The 17,479-nt window shown below is 51.1% G+C and overlaps 1 protein-coding gene across 4 annotated transcripts; it reads left to right on the top strand.

Moving 5' to 3' along the window:
• The first annotated feature begins 8,655 nt into the window (after positions 1 to 8,655).
• Positions 8,656 to 16,933, top strand: WDR13 (WD repeat domain 13). 4 transcript variants are annotated; one of them, XM_058658561.1, is made up of 10 exons: positions 8,656 to 8,719; positions 9,476 to 9,555; positions 10,120 to 10,360; positions 11,255 to 11,364; positions 11,523 to 11,653; positions 12,278 to 12,585; positions 13,380 to 13,560; positions 13,672 to 13,813; positions 15,870 to 15,988; positions 16,287 to 16,933. In XM_058658561.1, exons 2-10 carry the CDS (start codon positions 9,515 to 9,517, stop codon positions 16,469 to 16,471), a joined length of 1,458 nt encoding a protein of 485 aa, XP_058514544.1. In that variant the 5' UTR covers positions 8,656 to 8,719; positions 9,476 to 9,514; the 3' UTR covers positions 16,472 to 16,933. The 4 variants fall into 4 exon arrangements, with proteins under 4 accessions (XP_058514544.1, XP_058514543.1, XP_058514547.1 ...); XM_058658560.1 differs by lacking the exon at positions 8,656 to 8,719 and adding an exon at positions 8,791 to 9,127; XM_058658564.1 differs by lacking the exon at positions 8,656 to 8,719 and adding an exon at positions 8,793 to 9,127 and having other exon boundaries at positions 10,073 to 10,360.
• The last annotated feature ends 546 nt before the right edge of the window (positions 16,934 to 17,479 follow it).

Raw genomic sequence — 17,479 nt, 5'->3', positions numbered from 1 at the left:
CTTCCCACCTTGCTGCTGGTGGACTTCCGGCTGCTGGTGGAGTTCAGATCCGCCGTTACTGAATGCCGCTGGAGTATCAGTCACTGCAACACCACACCATTGTGTCCGCTGCTTTCCCGTGTCTGTCAGTCTCTAGGTGTCTCTCTGCTGTCGTTCTGTCTTCTCCTATTTCCCAGAATGTGCCCTCTCTGCTTCGTCCTGGCTAATGTTTGTCTGTTTAAACATGCCCTTACCCTAGTCTGCCATCTTGATTCTCCATAAATAATTTTTTAAAGATTTATTTTATTTTTGTTGGAAAGTCAGATTTACAAAGAAGAGAAGAGACAGAGAGGAAGATCTTCTGTCTGTTGATTCACTCTCCAAGTGGCTGCAACAGCTGGAGCTGCGCTGATCTGAAGCCAGGAACCAGGAGCCTACTCTGAGTTTCCCACGTGGTACAGGGTACCAAAACTTTGGGCTGTCCTTGACTGCTTTCCCAGGTCACAAGCAGGGAGCTGGATAGGAAGTGAGGCTGCGGGGATACAAACCAATGCCCATAACGGATCTCGGAGTGTGCAAAGCAAGGACTTTCACCACTAGGCTACCACACCGGGCCCGTAAATAATTTTTAAAAGATAAAAATTAGCTACACCATGGGGAAAACCTAGCACAGCACCTGCTGATTGTCATAGAGTCAATAAGTGACAGCATGTATTGTATGTTGCCCTATAATACGATTAGGAATGGGGTGCCAGATTCAAAAGTTGTTTTGCTTAGCAATGAGGTTTTGGTGAATTCTACATAAAACAGATCAAGAGGGGCACATTATGTGTGGTGTGGTAGGCTGAGGCACCAACTGTGATGCCAGTATCCCATATTAAAGCTGGTTTGAGGGCCCAGCACGGTGGCCTAGTGGCTAAAGTCCTTGCCTTGAACTAGTCGGGATCCCATATGGACATTGGTTCTAATCCCCGCAGCCCTGCTTCCCATCAAGCTCCTTGTATGTAGCCTAGAAAAGCAGTCGAGGACGGCCCAAAGCCTTGGGACCCTGCACCTGCGTGGGAGACTTGGCTTTGGATCTGCTCAGCTCCAGCCATTGCAGTCACTTGGGGAGTGAATCATTGGACGGAAAATCTTCCTCTCGGTCTCTCCTCCTCTCTGTATATATCTGACTTTGCAATAAAAATAGACAAATCTTAAAAAAAAAAAAAACTCAGCTGGTTCAAGTCTCAGCTGCTCCACTTTTCATGCAACTCCCTGCTAGTGAGCCTGGGAAAGCAGCAGAAGTGCCTGGGCGTCTACACCCATGTGGGAGATCTGAATGGAACTGGATGGTACTTTTGGTTTTGGCTTGGCCCAGCCCCAACCAATGCAGCCATTTGGGGATGAACCAATGGTTCAAAGATTTGTCTCCTTCTTTGCCATTCTGCCTTTCAAATAAATAAACAAGTATGTAAATAAGTCTTTAAAAAGAAATAAAACTGTATAATATTGGGGAGTGGAATGCCTTAAGGAAAATAAAGCAGCATGGAGCTGGAAGTGATGCCCTTTTACAGAGCATTCAAGGGTAAGGGTAGCCAGGGCAGGCACCATGGAGGAAGCAGCCTCGGCACAGAGACTTGAGTTCCGGGGGGAGCCAGTAAAGAAAAACTGTGATAGGAGGCAATGGCTTTACCATGGGGTTCTGGCTACCTTGTTGCTGCACAGGCCTTGTGAATAAACTCATCTTAGTCTTGGCACGACATGCTGAGCTGATGCAAGGCCATTCCCAGTTCACGTTGCCAGTTCCTGGGCAGGCTTTATGAGACACTCTCCCTCTGGCCTCCTGAGGTTCCGGAGGGGTGTGAGGCTATCTTGGCCTCCTCTCCCCGGGCTCTGTGTTGGGGTGGTGCTCAGCTGCAGTGGGAATTCAGCCACTGGCAGACGACGTCGTAGCATCTGCTAACGTGGTCCTTTCGTCCCTTCCCTCGCCATGTTGCCTGACATGAGAGATGTGAACTGGAAACCTGTGGCTGCTCTTGTTTTTTGATGTCTACGTGACATCTGAATATAACAAGGGCTCATTTAGTTTTAAAGATGTAATTATTACTTATTTGAAAGACATAATTGCCGAGAGGGAGAGTTAGAGAGACAGAGAGAGATCTTTGATCCAGTAGTTTACTTTTCAAATGGCTACAACATCCAGGTCTGGACCAGGTCATAACCAGAAACCAGGAACAACACCCAGGGCTCTCACATAGGTAACAGGGTCCCAAGCACTTGATCCATTTTCCATTGCCTTCCCTTGTTCATTAGCAGGGAACTGGATCAAAAATGGAGCAGCTGAGACTTGAACCAACACTCCAATATGGGTTGTAGTATCACAGGCGGTGGTGGCTTATCCCTGTATGTCAGGACCCTAGCCCTGAGGCAAATTCTTCTCATCAGGAAATAGTTTCTACTATTCAGAAAAAAAACTTCAAAAATGAGATAAGTGAATGAGGATGACATGGCTACACTCCTACACCTCAGCACCACAGCTCCTCCCATTTCCCCGCTGGCCACGATTCTCGTCACCTCCTGATCATCCCAGGCCTCCTGCTTCCCCTCAAACCATGCTCCATTCTGTCTTCTGCCAGTGGTAGTCAGGAAAAGCAGCCACAGCCACTGCAGGCCTTACTTTCCTTTGTGTTTCTTCCTTCTGCTGGTACACTCCCCAAATGATCCTAAGCTTCCTTTTGCATTTTTCAACTCGGGGCGGGGCCTAATGGGCAGAAGGTCTGGGAAGAAAGAACAAGCCTGAAAAAGAAAAGGCCCACGTGGCTGTGTCTCCATGAATGGAGTCACCCCACTGCTGAACATTCTCTTCTCTTTTTTAGAAAAAGATGTATTTATTTTTATTTATTTATTTATTTAAGATGCATATCTACAGAGGGAAGGGGAGAACCATCTGCTGGTTCACTCTCCAGACGACTATAATGGCTGGAGCTGAGCTGATCCGAAGCCAGGAGCCAGGAGCTTCCTCTAGGTCTCCCACATGGCTGCAGGGTCCCAAGGTTTTGGGCTATTCTCTACTACTTTCCCAGGCCACAAATAGGAGCTGGATGGGAAGTGGAGCAGCTGGGACACGAGCCAGTGCCTGTATGGGATGCTGAAACATGCAGGTAGAGGATTACCCAGTTGAGCCATCATGCAGTTCCCAAAGAACCTTTTAAAACAGCGCTAGTTTCCCTATCTTTTCTGTACAAATCTTGTTTTGTTTATTGGTTGGGCTCCTTTCACTATGATTTTGGCATTGAAATGGCCCCAGATCCTCTTAGGATGAATGGGGCCTGTGGTTCCCCATGGCTGAAGCTTTGTTTCCAGAGGTCATGATCATAACCAAGGTCACTCACAACCACGGGAAGCTGCTTCTAGTGCCTTACTACCCGCCGCCACGGGCCTATGGCCCACATTTCCCCCAACCATGACAAATCTGTACTAAATACATTTTAAATTCCTTTTTCCTACTCTAAGGAACAAGAGCTAAGTGTTGGTTCAATTCAACCGATATACAATGCTTTTTGGAGAATTCCAGAAACTGGCCTTAATAAGAAAACTGCCTAAGGTACAAAGTGATCAGCACAGCACCTTCAGCATGGCCAGAGGACTAGAGCTGCCAGGATTAGAACCAGCACCCATATGGGAGCCTGGGGTGTGCAAGGAGAAGACTTAAGCCACTAGGCCACAGCGCCAGGCCTAAGGAAGAGATTTACAACTACAGCTCAAACAGCCATGCTGCCCGTCAGAGGTGCCTCCACAGAATGTTGTCACGATGACTGGCAAAACTTCTCGCTCGTGTACCGCTCACTTCATTGTGCTCGTGTAGCTACATCTGTATTTTCGTATGGAAGTTCTGGTTGTATTTTGTTCACCTGAGAGATTGAATATCAAGCTGCCACCTCCCAGGTTGCTAGTAGCCTGAGGAAACTTTGCTGCCTTTCTTTTCCCCAAATCCCTACCCTGAGTTACTGGATATTTTTTTTAAAGATTTATTTGAAAGTGGAGCAGCCAGGACTTGAACCAGCTCTGTGACCACACCAAAATGCCAGCTGTAGTTATTACATTCTTTGTGACAAGTGTTAGATTTGGGTTGCATAACACCGCCATTTAGCAGCTACATCTGCTCTTTGTCTTCAAAGCTCTCAACTACAAGTGCTTTCTGCTATCAGTTTAGTGCTTATTTTAATGGAATTAGAGTAAGCAGATTAAGTTTTCTTTTTTAAATTGAAAAAGTCAAAGTATGAACATCCCAGTGGTAGCTGGGATAATTCCATTTGTATCAATCACTTCTGTAGTAGGTTGACCTCTGGGAGGGAAATCTTTAAAGTTTCTAAAACAACAAGTAGCAGGCAGCACTGAATGGACATGGACTTTGTTCCAGACACTAGACTAAGCTGTACAGGTACTAGCTCATTCAGTCTTCACACCCACCCAGCGAGACAGCTTTCTTTCACATGACAAGACTGAGTCACGGAGAGGTTACACTACTTACGCAAAGCCATATAACTCAGAGTTGGCATAGCTTGCAGCACTGGCCAAGTTTTACTGTATCTGAATTATATCGCCTCTCCAAAACACAGTAACCTTCACACTACAAATGTAGTAAACACTTTATGTGTATTAATAACTAACTTACAGGGGCTGGTGCTGTGGTGTGGTAGGCTAAGCCTCTGTCTGCAGCGCTAGCTTCTTATATATATAGGTGCCAGCTCATGTCCTGGTGATTCCATTTCCAATCCAGCTCCCTGCCTACGGCCTGGAAAGCAACAGAGGATGGCCCAAATCTTTGGGACCCTGCACCCAGGTGGGAAACCTGGAGGAATCTCCTGACTCCCAGCTCCAGAGCAGCTCATCCTTAGCTGTTGCGGAGTGAAGCAGATGTTTGGGAAAACCAAAAGATGGTAAATCTTTCTCTGTCTCTCCTTCTGTCTGTAACTCTACTTTTCAAATAAAAATTAATCTTAAAAAAAAGTAATTTATATTTAACCCTTTCATTATATTGTTTTATATAACATGGCCTTATAGAATGAGATTTTTTTAAAAAGATCTATTTTATTTTTATTGGAAAGTCAGATTTACAAAGAGGAGGAGAGACAGGGAAGATCTTCTGGCTGATGATTCAATCTCCAAGCGGCTGCAATTGCAGGAATTGCGCTGATCTAAAGCCAGGAGCTAGGAGCCTCTTCCAGGTCTCCCACGCAGGTGCAGGGTCCCAAAGCTTTGGGCTGTCCTCGACTTATTTCCACAAGTATGGAGCATTTAAAAAAAAAAAAGATTCTGTGTGGGGGCCCGGCGCAATAGTGTAGCAGCTAAAGTCCTCACCTTGAACTAGCGGGGATCTCATATGAGCGCTGTTTTTAATCCTGGCAGCCCCGCTTCCCATCCAGCTCCCTGCTTGTGGCCTGGGAAAGCAGTCAAGGACGGCCAAAATCTTTGGGACCCTGCACCCATGTGGAAGACCCGGAAGAGATTCCTGGCTTCGATCAGCTGGGCACCAGCCTTTGCGGCCACTTGGAGAGTGATCCAGCAGATGAAAGATCTTCCTTTCTGTCTCTCCTCTCTGTTTTCCAATGAAAATAAATAAATCTTTACAAAAATCCCTTGTTTGAGTCTTAGCTGCTCCACTTTCAATCCAGCTTTGCACTAATGTGCGTGGGAGGTAGTGGAAGATGATCCAAGTGCTTGGGTCCCTACACCCACGTAGTGAGCCATAAGAAACTTCTGGTCCTTAGCCATTGTGGCCATTTTGGGAGTGAACCATCAGATGGAAGCTCTCTCTCAATCTGTGTGTGTGTGTGTGTGTCCCACCCTCTCTCTTTCTGTAAACTTGCCTTTCAAATAAATGTTAAACACACACACACACACACACACACACACTGAAGGGAAGCAGATGATGGTTCAAGTACCTGAGTCCTGGCCAACCATATAGGAGACTTGAATTGAGTTCTGAGATCCTGGCGTCAGCCTGGCCCGGTCCTGGCTATTGTAGGCATTTGAAGAGTAAACCAGTAGATGAGAAATTTCTCTCTCTCTGCCTTCCAAAAATTAAATTAAAATTTAAATAATATATGAAAATCATAAAAATAACAATGCAATAAGAGATTTCATGTCGATAGTGAGACAATAATACATCTCAGGAGCCCCTCCCCCATTTTTTTTTTTTTTAGGATTTCTTTTTCATTGGAAAGGGAGATTTACAGAGAGAAGAGAGAGAAAATCCTGCATCCACTGGTTCACTCCCCAAATGGTTGCAACGACTACAGCTGAGCTAATGCAAAGCTAGGAGCCAGGAGCTTCTTCCAGGTCTCCCACATGGGTGCAGGGTCCCAAGGCTTTGGGCCGTCCTCGACTGCTTTCCCAGGCCACAAGCAGGGAGCTGGAAGTATGGGATCCCAGCACATGCTGACAGAGAATTAGTAATTGAGTCATCATGCTGGTCCTCTGGGGCATCTTCTCTGTGATTTCCTCTCATCCTGTTTCTCTGGAAGCAGGGGATGGAATGAATGGGACAGGACTATGTCCAGGGAGGGGAGAAATGGATAGAAATGGCATGCATCATGTGTTTTATGGTAATAAATAAACAAACATGGAAATAAACTCAGTGCTGATCACAAACATGGGACCAATTAAGTGTCATTTCCTGGTCTTCAGATTTCCTCACCTGTAAAATGAGGAAAATAGCAGGCCCCACAACATTCCATTATTAAAATTAGATTAATTGGAGCTGGCACTGTGCCTCCACCCGTGAGGCCAGCATCTCTAGTTCTGGCTGCTCCACTCTGACCCAGCTCCCTGCTAATGTGCCTGGAAAAGCAGCAGAGGATGGCCCAAGTCCTTGGGGCCCTGAATCCATGTAGGTGAACTGGAAGAAGTTCCTGGCTCCTTGGTTAGGACTGATCCAGATCCAGCCATTGCTGCCTTTTGAAGGTGAGCCAGAATGTGGAAAATCTCTGTCTCTCCTTCTGTATCTGTAAATCTGCTTTTCCAGTACAAATTAGATAGATTAATGCATAAAAATCACTTTGTCTATTGCCCCATGTATTATCCAATCAACACTTAGTGGTTCTTGCTGAGACTACACATTTCACTCTCTAGCAACCATATTACAGCAGGGTACTTAATATGAAAAGATGATGACAATTACATGCTCAAGGGAGACGTAAAGTTATTCTGCCACAAGGTGTATATTTTTGTTGAAACACACAAAAAGGGATAATAACATTTTTGGATATATCTCCTCATTTCACTAACACCTTAGTTCATTGTCTTATGCAAACAGTGCAAAAGACGCAGTCATGGGCCTGGCGAAGTGGCCTAGCGGCTAAAGTCCCCGCCTTGAAGGCCCAAGGATCCCACATGGGCGCCGGTTCTAATCCCCGCAGCTCCACTTCCCATCCAGCTCCCTGCTTGTGGCCTGGGAAAGCAGTCGAGGACGGCCCAGAGCACTGGGGGACGGCCCAGAGCACTGGGACACTGCACCCGCGTGGGAGACCCGGAAGAGGTTCCTGGTTCCTGGCTTCGGATCAGCACAGCACTGGCGTTGCGCTCACTTAGGGAGTGAATCATCTGACGGAAGATCTTCCTCTCTACCTCTCCTCCTCTCTGTATATCTGACTTTGTAATAAAAATAATAATAAATAAATCTTTTTTTAAAAAAAGATGCAGTCATTTGGTGTAGTGGTTAAGATTAAGATATCTGCTCGGAGTGCCTGCATCCCATATTAGAGTGCCTGCGTTGAGGTCCAGGCTGTGCTCCCAGTTCCAGCTTCCTGTTAATGTGCTTCCTGGGAGGCAGCAATGATGGCTCAAGTTCTTGTACTTCTGCCACCCACGTGGGAGACCCTGATTGAGTTCCCATTGCCCGGCTTTACTTTATACTGCCCTAGCTGATGTGAGAGTTTGGGAACTGAGTTAGCAAATGATATCTCTCTCTCTCCCTTCCTCCCTTTTTCTCTTTCTAATTTAAAATAATAATAATAAAATAAACATAGCATACAAACTAAGCTTTGAGGCTGGTATGGTGGTTCAATAGGTTAGTGTCCCCCTGGCAGCCACGAGCAGCCCATATTTGAGTCTCAACTGTGCCACTTCCCATCCAGCTCTCTGCTTATTGCCCGGGAAGGCAGTGGAGGACGGCCCAAAGCCTTTGGACCCTGCACCTGCGTGGGAGACGTGGCAGAAGCTCCTGGATCCTGGCTTCAGATAGGCTCAGTTGCACTAATTGTGGCCATTTCGGGAGTGAACCAACAGATAGAAGACCTGTCATTCATTATAAATGTGCCTCAATAATAATAATAACAACAACAACTAAAAAAAGGAAACAGTTTGCTCATAAGCCAAGGCGACTCAAGCAAAACAAAACTAAGCTTTAAAATTTTTGTCAGAAAATGTTAAGGTCCAGTTACAAACCATTTAACTTTGTGTCCCAATCTTGTCAATTTTGTGTTCTGACGATGTTAAGGTGAACAGTTTGAGCTACAGCTTCCTGTTCAAGGTGAAACTAAGCTTCGAACAGCCTACTTGGATCCAAACCGCAAAGCCTGTTCTGAGTTAGTATTTCTGCGCCTATAGAGACAAGCCTCCAGCCCCGTGGGGGCATGGGAACCCAACCACTCCCAGTTATACCCACGCAACCGACACTTATCCTGGGAGTGTCCGGAGGCCTGTCAGTCAAGTCACTCCGGAACTGAAGAGCTTTCCAAGGGTTTCGGCGTCCACGGTGATACTTTATTCTATTATTTAGTTTTGCTAGACCAAGAGCCTACTCTTGCATTATTCTTTCAAAAGTCTTTTTTTGTTTGTTTCTGTTTCTGAAAGTCGTATTTCTGATTTGTAGTGAGTAATGAACTGGCTCACCCGGGTAAAAAGTGTCATTCAGGAGAGGGTGGCGCCCGAGGGGTGGAGTCTCAGTCCCGGGGCGGCACTACCGTCCCTCAGTGCGCGTGCGGAACTCCCACGCCCGGCGAAGGGCTCCTATCGATGCACTCTGCACTCGGCAGCTCTTTCTGGTAGCAGGCAGCCATCTTGTCTGGAGCCTGACAGAGGAAGAAGCGAGACCAAAAGAAACGGGTGACAGTGGTCTTCCCGCCGCCCCGGGGGGCCTCAAGAGCCGGAGGCAGCCCCGGAGGTGGTCCTCGATCCTGGGCTATTCTTTTGGACCCGAGAAGGGAAGGCGGAGGGCGGCGGGGGGCCAGAAGAGCGGGGACTGTCAAACAAAAATTGCTGGGTGGGGGAAGGGGGCGTTGCTATGGCGACCCGGAGGGGCGGGGTCAGGTCTGAATCGGGGCTGCGAGCCACCTCGGGCTCTGTCTAGGAACAGTAGTTCTGGGGTGATGACCATGGTAACAGTCGGGTGGGATTTCGTGACATGCCAGCTTCACGGGACTCAGTTTCTCTGGCAACTGTCGTTTGGCGGAAAGGGCAGAACTAGAGCTCTTCGCCTGGGACGCTGACATTCCAGGCATTTCTCCTGCAGGCTTCCGCGGGCTGACACGCCAGAGGAGGAGACCGGGGAATGGCCGCGGTGTGGCAGCAAGTATTAGCAGTGGATGCGAGGTGAGGCGCAGGGTCGGAGCACCTGGGAGTGGAATTTACTCTGGTGCATGCGGAATAGTGATAAGTGGGAAGCTGGGAGAACTTATTCTAGTGCATGCGAAATAATAAGTGAGAACTGGCTGTGTGGGCTTGCTCAATGGAAGCTTGCCCTGTGGCAGGGTATGGGGGCATGCCCGGAAGGTGGCTAGGGAGGGTTCCCACAGCATGCTGGGAAAGTGCAATCTGATGTGGGCATGGGCAAAGCAACTAAGCCTTTGGGCGGGGAGGATGCAGCTGGGACGTCATTGCCCTGCCAGTGTTACTATTGGCACTACTCATGCTCACGTCATCACCACCTGACACTAACAACCCACTCCCCATTGCCATGGAAGTTTAACTTGTGTCACCATGCTGGGCTGGTGTACACTGATTCAGTCACCCCCTCCTGAGTCCAGCAGAGATTGACCTTGTACCATAAACATGAACACCCTGACCCCAGTCACACTTTTGTTCTACCTTGTCCCTTGAACTGATCAAGTCCCTGTGGTCTGTGCCTGCGGTCCACCCTGCCACCTGACCTCACAGGTACAACGCATACCGCACACCAACGTTCCCACAGTTTCGGACCCAGTATATCCGCCGGCGCAGCCAGCTGCTCCGGGAGAATGCCAAAGCTGGGCATCCCCCAGCCCTGCGTAGGCAGTACCTGAGGCTGAGGGGACAGCTGTTAGGCCAGCGCTACGGACCCCTCTCTGAGCCAGGCAGTGCCCGTGCTTACAGCAACAGCATCATCCGCAGCAGCCGCACTACCCTTGACCGCATGGAGGTGAGCTCATTAAACACGTTGCTAGCCACGTGTCCTGCATGGGTCCCATCCCACCCATGGACTCTTTAAAAATTTAGTCTGTTCATTTGATGGCAGAAAGAGGGATAGAGACAGAAGTCTTCCATCCATTAGCTTACTTTCCAAATGGCCGCAAGAGCTAGGGCTGAGCCAGGCTGAATGAAGCCTGGAGCCTAGAACTCCATCCTCCATCCATTCTCACAGTCTGCGGCAGAGGCCCAAGCACTGGGCCGTCTTCTGCTGCTTTCCCAAGTGCAATAGCAGAGACTAGCTTGGAAGTGCAGCAGCTGGGACTCAACCCAGTGCTTAACTCACTATACCACAGTGCTGGCCCCCACTCCGTGGACTTCTGTCAAGTACTTTCAATGTGCACAAGGCACTGTTCCAGCCTCTCAGCACCAGTAGAGGATTGAGACAGAATAGCTCCCAAAAGTCAGTAGACAGTAAACATGGCAAACAGTAAATAAGAGAAGTGGGTGAATAAGTGTGTTAAAAGCCAGATAAGCCATAATGGCTCATAGTGACGTGTGCTAAACTAGAAAACTAACGTGGACTTGGGAGATGAAAAAGAAGCAGTGCAGGAAGTAGAGGGAAGCTATTTTCAGTGGGGTGAGGAGGGACGATGGCCTAGAGGAGGTGACAGTTGAAAGTTGAGTGAGGTACGACAGAGGCCAGTGGCTTTCCCAGGAGAACATGTTCTTTCTGTGTTCAGAATCTTGACTATCTGCCCAGCAGGGAAAGTGGTAAGAGAGGCACCACAGGAAGGCAGGGGAGGTGGAAGGGCATGTGGTAAGAATAGACCAGGTTGTAGCTCTTTGGAAAGCTCCGGAACTCAGGTGTTGGAGATGAGCCCACCCTTGACCTCTCCCTTTGCAGGACTTTGAGGATGACCCCCGGGCCCTGGGAGCCCGCGGGCACCGCCGCTCTGTCAGCCGTGGCTCCTACCAGCTGCAGGCACAGATGAACCGTGCTGTCTATGAGGACAGGTAGGCCCCAGAGGCAGCTGAGGGCCAGGCCAGGGGGACGAGTTGGGGAGGGGGGTGTTTTTATGGGGAGGGTGTTGTGGAGAAGACAGGGACCCTGAAAGGGTGGTAGTCCTAACGCACTTCCTTCCTGTCACTGTCCATTTCCTCGTGTGGCCCAGGCCCCCTGGCAGTGTGGTACCCACATCAGCAGCAGAAGCCAGTCGGGCCATGGCCGGGGACACGTCACTGAGTGAGAACTACGCCTTTGCCGGCATGTACCATGTTTTTGACCAGCACGTGGATGAGGCAGGTAAGCTGGGGAGGGCGGACAGGGCATTACTATGCAGCTACCCAAACCATGACCACCGCTCAATGCATTCTTTTCCAGAATGCAAGCCCCTGGCGCCCCTCCGAGGCAGGCAGTAGCATCTGTAGAGCCTTTTTGCAGCCCTCTGCGGAAGTGGCCTCCAGGGCCTGAGTGCTTGGTTGTGCACCATAAAGGGCCCGAGGAGTGCACAGAGCACTGTGGCCACAGGCTGACGGGGTTCCTGAAGCGCTGGGAAGAGTTCAAAGCCTGTGCTGATGAGCAGTGCCCCCTCAGAGGAGGGCAGAAGGGGATCCGGAGAAGCATGGGTCTTTGCAGGCTGTCGAGGCCCTGGCGATTGTCAGGGGCTTGTGAAGACAGAGGGACTTGCACACATGGCACGTGGCTTTTGCAATCTGCGAAGTACCTGCTGAGGTTGGAGGGAGCTTTCGGGAGAGGACCCTGTGGGGCAGCAGTTCCCTGTGCCAACCAAGGAAGGTATCTTGCTGAGGCTACTGTGCTTGTGCAGGGAGAGCACAGCCCTGCCCCCTGCACAGCCACAGAGCATGTTAGAGATGCAAAGTACCCAGTGAGTGTGCTGACTGCCACAACTGCTCCTTGACATTGCAGTCCCAAGGGTGCGCTTCGCCAACGACGACCGACACCGACTGGCCTGCTGCTCACTGGACGGCAGCATCTCCCTGTGCCAGCTGGTACCCGCCCCACCCACCGTGCTCCGTGTGCTGCGGGGCCATACCCGCGGGGTCTCCGACTTTGCCTGGTCCCTCTCCAATGACATCCTTGTGTCCACCTCACTCGATGCCACCATGCGCATCTGGGCCTCTGAGGATGGCCGCTGCATCCGGGAAATCCCTGACCCCGATGGCGCTGAACTGCTCTGCTGCACCTTCCAGCCCGTCAACAACAACCTCACTGTGGTCAGGCTCTAGGGCGCCCGTTCACCCCAGGGCAGCGGAGACTAAGGGGGGATGGCCTGGGGAATCTAGAAAGCTTCCCCCACACACACCCATTCCTGCCATGCAGGTCCAGCCCGCTGTGGGCAGAGGGAAGGGAAACAGGCCAAGATGGGGGTGGGGATGGGGAGATCAAGTGTTGGTCTGGAATGACCTTGCTTTGGGAGACTCCGGGGAGGGGGGCAGGCTAGCGAGGGTGGGGGGCGTGGGTCAGGGACCCCTTTGACCCCTCTGGCTGTAGTCCTATAGTGTTGGCCAAGCAGGGGCTTATCCTGGGGAGCATAGTGCAAAGGCTGGCACATCATCTAGTCCACCAGCCCCAAGTCCCATTGTGGTCCAATTGCAGGACAGACGGCTTGGAGAGCTGGGGAGGAAAATGCAGAGTGTGCTCACCTCTCTTGAGGCGGGCGTGCTGATGCATAGGGGTACCAACCACAGGCAAGCTGCTGCTCACAGGGCCCTGGGTGGGGGAACACTCGAATGGAAGGGCTTTTCCATTCTTTTCCACCTGTAAGGCCACCAACCAAGAGGCAGCATGATGGCTCCGAGGCCCCTTTGTGACATAAGCCACTGTCCCCAGAGGGGCTGGCTAGGGAGAAGTGAATGCCTCAGTCACCTTCTGGTCTACGTGCCACATGCCCACTGTGATTAAATTCTAGTAGAGAGCTACCAGTGCCACCTGCCGGAGCTCCACTGTGGTCAGACTCAGGGAGGGACTGGCTGGGAGCAGGATGATTGACTGTGTGTTCCATCCACAGGTGGGGAATGCCAAGCACAACGTGCATGTTGTGAATATCTCCACGGGCAAGAAAGTGAAGGGTGGCTCCAGCAAGCTGACAGGCCGCGTCCTCGCTCTGTCCTTTGATGCCCCTGGCCGGCTGCTCTGGGCGGGCGATGACCGTGGCAGCGTCTTCTCTTTCCTCTTCGACATGGCCACAGGTAAGCGGACAACAGGCCTGCGCCTTGACACACTTTGCTGCCCACCCCTGCCCACGCTCTCAGAGCACAGCGGTGGCCCTTCCCTTTGCCTTTTCTTCTCTTCCCTTTCAGGGAAGCTGACCAAGGCCAAGCGGCTGGTGGTGCATGAGGGGAGCCCCGTGACCAGCATCTCCGCCCGCTCCTGGGTCAGCCGTGAGGCCCGTGACCCCTCGCTGCTCATCAACACTTGCCTCAACAAGCTGCTGCTCTACAGGTGCGTCCCTGTCAGCCACCACGTGGTAGAGGGCCTGCCTCCTCCATCAGACTGGGACAAGAGCCTGCCTCCTGCAGCACAGGCATTTCGCCGAGGCTGTACGCCCAGTCCCCTCTTCACATGATGACAGTGAGGATTACGTGTCATTAGTAGCAGTAGTCCTAGTAGTAGCAAGCACCTGTACAGCAGTTGCTATGTTATGGCCAGCCCCCCCCCCTTTTTTTAAAGATTTATTTATTTTTATTACAAAGTCAGATATACAGAGAGGAGGAGAGACAGAGAGGAAGATCTTCCGTCCGATGTTTCACTCCCCAAGTGACCGCAATGGCTGGTGCTGCACTGATTCGAAACCGGGAACCAGGAACCTCCTCCAGGTCTCCCACGTGGGTGCAGGGTCCCAAGGCTTTGGGCCGTCCTCGACTGCTTTCCCAGGCCACAAGCAGGGAGCTGGATGGGAAGTAGAGCCTCCAGGATTAGAACCGGCGCCCATATGGGATCCCGGCGTGTTCAAGGCGAGGACCTTAGCTGCTAGGCCACGCCACCGGGCCTCCCCCCTTTTTAAATAAAGATTTACTTATTTTTATTGGAAAGGCAGAGTTAGAGAAGGAGATACAGAAAGAGCTTCTGTCTGCTGGTTCACTCCAGATGGCCACAGTGGCTGGAGCTAAGCCAATCCGAAGTCAGGAGCCAAGAGCTTCTTCCAGGTCTCCCATACGGGTGCAGGGTCCCAGGGCTTTGAGCCATCCTCGACTGATTTCCTAGGCCACAAGCAGAGAGCTAGACGGGAAGTGGAGCAGCCAGGACACGAACCAGCACCCATATGGGATCCCTGTGTATGCAAGACGAGGATTTACCTACTGAGCCAACACATCAGGCCCACCAGGCCCTTTTTAAGCACTTTCGCATATCATCTTACTGCATCCTTATAACAACCAATTGTACATATTGTTACCAGCTCCCTTATATAATTAAGCAAACAGGCATAGATTAGACAAGGATTCCCTTGAGGCTCAGGCCCAGTTTCCTTCCTTCATTTATTTCCTTCCTCCCTCCATCCCTTCCCTCCAACCTTCCTTCTTTCCTTCCCTCCTCCCTCTTTCCTCCCTCCGTCCCTTCTTTTCTCTCTTCCTCTTTCCCTTCTACTCCTTTTCCCTCCCCTGCCTTGTTCTCCCTGTTTCAGTTTTCTTTGCGGGAGGAGGCGTGGCTTACTTTCAGTACTCACACCTGCTTCTTACCACATGAAGGCCTCAGGCCAGGCCACACAGTGGAATGACATGGAAGAATTTCACAAAGCCATGTGCTGGCCCTACTGAGGGCCAGCAATTTTGAAATTCTGGGGTGGAAAGTTCCTGCCTGGCTTGAAAAACCACTGCCCAGAAGATTGCAGCTCACTATACTGTGGTCCTTTGCTTCCCCTTTTCCAAACGTAGCCATCCATCTGTCCGCTTTGTCAATTTAAGCATCCTTGCTTCCCACAGGCTGCAGTCTTGTATCTAACGAGAGAGGGAGACCTCCCGCACATACACATCAGCTCAGTGGCCTTGTGCTTGGCCCGTATTGTGGATGGGGAAGGGGAGGTATGGCGAAGAAAAAAAAAAAAAAAGAAAGAGAAGCAGTCTAATAAAATTTGAGTCCTTGGTCCTTGCCCATTCCTCCCCGCAACCCCCGCCATGCCCCATTCTTCCCTCCCACCACAGGGGATTCTGCCTTCCAGCCTTTGTCATGGTGTGGAGTGAGGGAAGCCTTGGCCTAGCTGCCTGGAACCCTAGCACCAGGTCCTTATTACAGTGAACCATGCTGTGCTGTGTTCATCTCTTTCATTCACCCTGCAGATCAGCCCCACTCTGCAGAGGCTCCCATGGGTGTGTCAGAACCTGCACGCACTCATCCAGGTACACACACACAGAGGTTTAGGCCCTCATCTCCACACTGCACTTGATGAGCAAGGCAGAGAACTCAAGCACTCTGGTGGGGATACAGGCATGCTCAATACTGGGCCCGTTTCTGGGGCTGAGGCCACAAGCCCTGACCGCCACTCTTATCTGTCATCCTTCAGGGTGGTGGACAACGAGGGGACCCTACAGCTGAAGAGGAGCTTCCCCATTGAGCAGAGTTCCCACCCTGTGCGCAGTATTTTCTGCCCACTCATGTCCTTCCGTCAGGGAGCCTGTGTGGGTGAGTATGCAGGACAGAGAGAATGGGTGGTGCTGGGCAGCTGGGGACAAGCAGGGACCAGGACTGGTAGCAACCTTGATGATGCCCTTTGCCACCTGGGCTTCAAAGACAGCCTCCTGCTGGGGACTCAAAAACCTCAAAGGGGGCAGTGTGAGAGCTCAGCCCAGAGACCTCACACACCCTGGGCCTAGAGAAGCCATGCTGGGGCCTGGCACCTCAGCCGCCTCAGGGACTACCCCACCCCCGGCCCCAGGGAACTCCAGTGCTTCCTGACAGCCTCTCCTTTTCACCCGGACAGTGACGGGCAGTGAGGACATGTGCGTGCACTTCTTTGACGTGGAACGGGCGGCCAAGGCTGCCGTCAACAAGCTTCAGGGCCACAGTGCGCCCGTGCTTGACGTCAGCTTCAACTGCGACGAGAGCCTGCTGGCCTCCAGTGATGCCAGGGGCATGGTCATCGTCTGGAGGCGGGAGCAGAAGTAGGGTTGTGCTCGGCCCTGCTCCTGTCCCCGCCACCAGCTTTGTGTTGTGAATAAAGTGTCTGTGGTGGTGGTGAGGACCAGCTCCCGGGTGTCCCGGGAGGCAGCACTGCAGAGCCCACAGCTCCGGGAGCCAAGGGGAATGGGGTCCATCGTCTGATTCATGTCTTCCCACGGTGATGTGTCCGTTCATCCATTCAGCAAGCACTTAGCAAATGTCCGCTGTATCCCAGAGCTTCTCCACAGCTGTGCATTCTGCAAGCACTGCCGAACACCAAATCAGTGGTGCCAGGAAGCCTTCTGGGTAGTGGCGATGTGGTGGGATCTGCAGCCCTGTGGAGACAACAGCAGACAGAATTACAGACTAACATCAGCATTTTTTTTTTTTACTTTATGATGGTATGAAAGTGTCCCCATGCAGCCATTCTGTTCTTCACTTTCAATACAGTATTCGACACATGCCTGAGCTACTCAGCACTTTTATATTATATTCAAATAGGCCTCGGTAGAGGATTCTGCCCATCCGTGGGCTCCTCAAGTGTTCTCAGTGTGCATGAGCTTGGTGCAGTCAAGCCACTGCACAGCGGGTGGTGGGGATTAAATGGAGCTTTAGGCTATTGTCAGCTCCCTGTGGGTCCATCAGGACGCAACCTCTCCAGGGGACAGGAGAATCCGAATGGAGCAGGTCAGCTAAAGGTGAGTGGTGTCAGCACCAACTGGATTGAGGAGACAAGCTGGAGGCAGTAGTATGGGTAGTGGGTGATGGCCTCAGGGAAACCTGTCCTGAAAGGCTGACATTTAAACAAAGATCTGAATGAAGTGAGAGGCAGCCATAGTGTGAGGAAGAACATTCTAGACAGAGGGGCTGAGTCAGTGGGGCTGGAGAGTGTCCGCAGTGTGGTCATGGAAGCCAGAGTGTGATGGTGAGGTTAGATGGGCCAGATGCCGCAGGGCTCCGAGGGCCACCACCAACACTTTGACTTTCAGTTTGCTGAGTAGAGGAGACTTCACT

Source organism: Ochotona princeps, chromosome X, assembly GCF_030435755.1.
Source record: "Ochotona princeps isolate mOchPri1 chromosome X, mOchPri1.hap1, whole genome shotgun sequence".
Lineage (NCBI taxonomy): Eukaryota > Metazoa > Chordata > Mammalia > Lagomorpha > Ochotonidae > Ochotona > Ochotona princeps.
The sequence above is the reverse complement of the archived record's forward strand: the minus strand, read 5'-3'. Positions and strand labels throughout refer to the sequence as shown.

Coding starts and splice junctions, on each gene's coding strand:
- WDR13 (XM_058658561.1), top strand. CDS start 9,515: ATGGCCGCGGTGTGGCAGCAAGTATTAGCAGTGGATGCGAG. Junction 9,556..10,119: donor GTATTAGCAGTGGATGCGAG/GTGAGGCGCAGG, acceptor CTGACCTCACAG/GTACAACGCATACCGCACAC. Junction 12,586..13,379: donor TCAACAACAACCTCACTGTG/GTCAGGCTCTAG, acceptor TTCCATCCACAG/GTGGGGAATGCCAAGCACAA.